General features: G+C 31.3%; 1 protein-coding gene across 1 annotated transcript; it reads right to left on the bottom strand.

Annotated features, from left to right (window-relative positions):
• Positions 1–1,341: 1,341 nt before the first annotated feature.
• On the bottom strand, positions 1,342–2,364 carry LOC129304010 (acidic endochitinase-like). The gene has a single exon (XM_054943624.1). The coding sequence runs from the start codon at positions 2,341–2,343 to the stop codon at positions 1,453–1,455; it is 891 nt and encodes a 296-aa protein (XP_054799599.1). The 5' UTR covers positions 2,344–2,364; the 3' UTR covers positions 1,342–1,452.
• Positions 2,365–4,523: the final 2,159 nt, after the last annotated feature.

The following is a 4,523-nucleotide window of genomic DNA, read 5'->3' as shown; positions in this document are numbered from 1 at the left end:
AAATAACTAATTCACAAAATTTAAAAAATAGTTAAATTTAATAACTATATCTCAAATTAAATAATTTGGATTAAATTATCTCTATAATTAATTAAATAAATTTTTCTAGTGATTAAATATTGATAAATATTTCTTAAAATTTGCAAATTTTGCTTAAAAATAAAAAATAAAGAAATAAATAGTAGTTTTTCTTATATTTGAAAACAGATGGAATACTCTATTTGGAATATTTAAGGATGGTTTGCAGCTCAAGTATATCATTAAAGCTAGTAATTTAAGTCAAGTCTAATAGGCTAATCCAAATAAGTCTGAAAAATCTTAAAGTTATAGGTTGAAATTTTTTAAAAAAAATTACTTCAAATTTATTCAAGTGCTTTGTATAAACCTGAAGAAATATATGCCAAGCCAAAACTCAAATTATTTTTTATTATTAATAAAATGAAATTAATACTCACTTCATCTTTCATTTAACACTCACAAAATCTTTCCTAAATTCTTACTTCAGGCATCTCGCACTCCCAAAAAAACTTTTAATATTCTGATAACAATTTGTTTTGAATATCTTTTGAAAATATTAAGGAAAAATAAACTTAAGAATTTACTTCACATGCTTTTATTTTACTCTTTCAATACTTAGTCTCAATTTAACAAGTATACAAAAAATGTACATTGTAGTGTCATGTTACATGCTTGAAAATTTTTAATTTTTTTAAGATACAAAATTGAAATTTACTAAAAAACAGAAATAAAATAAATAATATTTAACATTTTGGATTGGGCCTGGTTATGTAGACATTTTTATATGTGTGGGTATTTTAAACCTAGCACGCATAAGCTCAAATTTCCGATTTGCATATCATTTGCTTTGATTTTGATCCTGTTCTCTTTGATTTTGAGCTTCCATTCCTCGTTAGTTATAGTTATTAATCTAAAAATGAGATTATTTATTGTATCATATTATTTCCAGAAATTCTTTAAAGTAACTTATCAAAATAATCAAAATTTACTTTTTTATGATTACTTTAAAAAATTCAAACAAACGTCATAAATTTTATTATTCAGTTTAATTTCAAATTAAATGCTCATATATATATATATATATATATTTGCCAAGTAGCCGGGAGTAGAAATACTAACTCCCAAAACTAAATAAAATTGTTGTTATCCTGTTATGTAAAATAATTATTGATTATTGATAGTTGGCTCTGTTTCATTCACTGTATGTAAAATCCACATGTACACAGGCAAATGCAAACCGCGCTTAATTTTATATGTCAGATAATGTTGAAAATGAAACAGTCTATGTATTTCATTATGTATTCCAAATTCCAAATTCATCCGTTCCATGAAGAAATTTTTATTGCACTCATGTAGCTTTCAGTACCGTAGGAACAATAATCCTACCAACCTGCTACTTATTGACCAGAAGATTAAACTTAACTCTTGAGTTCTTTAAAGAGAACCCTTAATGGCGTCGCTATATTTACTTTGGAGATCGTTGAACCTGTCCCAGATCATGACTCCGCCGTACTTAGCCGACCCCTTGATCGCCGGAAGAACTTGAGAAATCATCACGTCAGCCGGAATAAACCCGCCACTCGGAGCCGCTGCCTGAGATGCCGGAACCCCCATGAACATCTGACCAGCTTGCACAGTATTCCATTGGTTCCATGAGCTCAAAAGATTGTTAATGTTCCCACTGGTGTACATGCAGGAAGGGTTGTTATAGAATTGAACCCAAACATTATCGAACAACCCAGTGTTGATCGCATTGCTCAGGTTAGCATCTGGGAACGGACATTGCGGCGCGGCGGAGAGGATTAGGTTCTGGTTGAACGCCTTCAGAGCTCTGGCTAGCTCCTCCCAGTGCTGGCCGTTACCGGCCTCCATGTCGAAGTCCATGCCGTCCAAAACGGCGTCGCCTAATGGCCGTGAGGTGGAGCTTCCTCCAAGGAAGTTGTTCCAGAGGTAGTTAGCGAGCTGTTTGGCCTCGTCGGTGGAGTTAAGGGAGTAGCCTCCGGAGCCACCGCCGAGGGAGAGAAGCACTTTGATGCCTTTGGATTGGCAAGTTTTGATGTCATTGCTAAAGCCGGCGCATGTGCTGGCGGTACCGTCACAGTGGCCGGCGAGGTTCAGTTTTGGGGTTTGGCCGTTGTCAAAGACGAACAAGAAACCAATGTTAATAAATTGGTAGTTGCCAGTGTTGCATGCGTCGGCGAGGGAGCCTTCATTGCCGTTTTGGCCCCAATAAACGGCAATTCCGGCAGCCGAGGACGTCGCAATCAAAGAGGAAATGAGCAAGAGAGGTAGGAACAAGAGAGAAGCTTGTTTAACGGAAGCCATGTTTATGGAGAGATTGGTTTGCTTGGGTGGTTTCAGAGAAGAAGAGAATGGCGATATTTATAGGTTCATGGGGCGGAAAAGTTAAGAGAAACGTGTCTTATGGGGAACCATATGTTTTAATTGATCAAGAGAGAGCACCGAAGGGCCGGACTTGGTTTCGGTGCACCACTGTGATCGACGACATTGCAACTTCGTTTCATGGCTTTTTTTTTTTTTTCTCACGCTCTTTTTCCTTTCTAAAATTAAACGGTAAAATCACAGCTATCATTATAGTAATAAATAAATATCATAAAATTATTATTATATTAAATAAATAAATTTAATTGTTGAAATTTGAGTTGGAGAGTTCAAATATAGAATTTGAGTTGAATAGTTTAAATTTTATTGATGATGCACAAATATCTATTTATTAGAAGAAATCTTATTCGAGGCATGTTGGAATATTAATGTGAAAAACTCTTTTAACTGGAAGTCGAACCTTGTTTGCTGCATTAGGAGTAGTTAGCTCATTCTACTAGACTTAGTCGCTATTCTAACTGTTGAGGTAATTCTTTTCTAGCTTTTTAATGTAGTTCTAAACTAATTAAGTCAAATTCTATATCTAAACTAATTAAGGTCAAATCTCAAAAAATTAAATTTATTTATTTAATGTAATAAAAATAATTTTATAATATTTATTTATTATTATAATAATTTTGTGATATTGGAAGTGAAAAACAAGGGAAAACCATAAAATGACATGGTTTACCCATTAAGCACGGTTGAAACTAGGGCTGTGTAAAAGATTTTCAGTCCTGTTTGATCCAATCCAACTTGAGATGGTTTTAGTCTTATTCAGTCCGTATAAATATTGGTCCTTCGGGACCAAAAAGACTGAAAAGATCAGACTATTTCTTCAGGTTAGACTGGATAAGAAACTAGGCATCCCGATCACTTGGTCCAGTCCAGTCCTATTAATTTATGTATTATAATTATAATTAATTTATTTTTGACAAATACTTTAAGTGTGATTGATGCTAAGAAGATGATTGTATGAAGATTTATTGAGTTTGTTTCTAAATTATTATTATAATGTAGTGTTATTGATGTTTGTTAAGTATTATTTTTGTTAAAATTATAAATTTTTATCATTTGAACTATGACAGAAATATTTTTTTTCTTATTGTTGGAAATAATTATGGATTTATTATTATTATTATTTTAATTATGTTTATTAGATTAAAATGGATTATTACCTTTCATAGAGGAAAAAGAAAAAAAAAGTTAAGTGAATATTGGACTAACAGAATCAATCTCCCAATCCTATGAACTAAATCTGATCTTATTAATTTTTGAGTTATCACTGGATAAGATAAGACAACAGATTGCCTAATTTAGTTTTTTTTTTTTCACGAAAAAATCAGACTTTAAGTTAAGATAAAGACTAGTGCCATCTTATTCTCTGTGCAGCCCTAGCGAAACTGAATCCGCACCGCAGTGTGAATTGCTTAATAATGAGAACACATGACAAAGTCACGTCTCAAGTCTACTTGGTTCATGTATTTTTAATTATTTTTAATTTGGTATTAATTTCTATAATTTTTTTTTTGTTACTCCAACTCCTTTATATAAGTGTCGTTTGTCTAAAACGTTAACATTTATGTACATAACTCCACTAATTATGTGGCAGACTTGGTAAAATTTTATTGATTTAGACATTTTATGGGCAATTTGACCTCAATGCTGTAAAAATAAAAAATTATTTACCCATATGCTATACTTTTAAAAATATTTTCCTAAATACTACAAAGTAAAGATTTGGTTTATATTAAGATCGAAATTTAAATATTTTATTTTTACATATGGAAGTACAGAACTTGACTTCAATCAAGCCAAGTTCTATACTCATAATTACAAAAAAAAAAATTATACCTAATTTAAAATAGTCTATTATTTAAATTTTTAAGTATTCCTCTCTCACTTCCTACTTCCTCTCTCCCTCTTTGTGTGCGTGAGTGATAGATATATTGATATGTTGTGCATAATATGTGGTGGTGTGAGTGTTTTTCTTCAACACATAGGTGGGTGTTTGTTATATATAATATAAATAATATAATAAATATATAGTTGTAATTATCTATATGAAAAAATATGAAATATCTTAAAAAAGATATCACATTTAAAATGAAAATCTTTGTATA

This window comes from Prosopis cineraria, unplaced genomic scaffold (genome assembly GCF_029017545.1).
Source record: "Prosopis cineraria cultivar Desert tree isolate PC_DT_omini unplaced genomic scaffold, ASM2901754v1 PC2, whole genome shotgun sequence".
NCBI lineage: Eukaryota > Viridiplantae > Streptophyta > Magnoliopsida > Fabales > Fabaceae > Prosopis > Prosopis cineraria.
The sequence above is the reverse complement of the archived record's forward strand: the minus strand, read 5'-3'. Positions and strand labels throughout refer to the sequence as shown.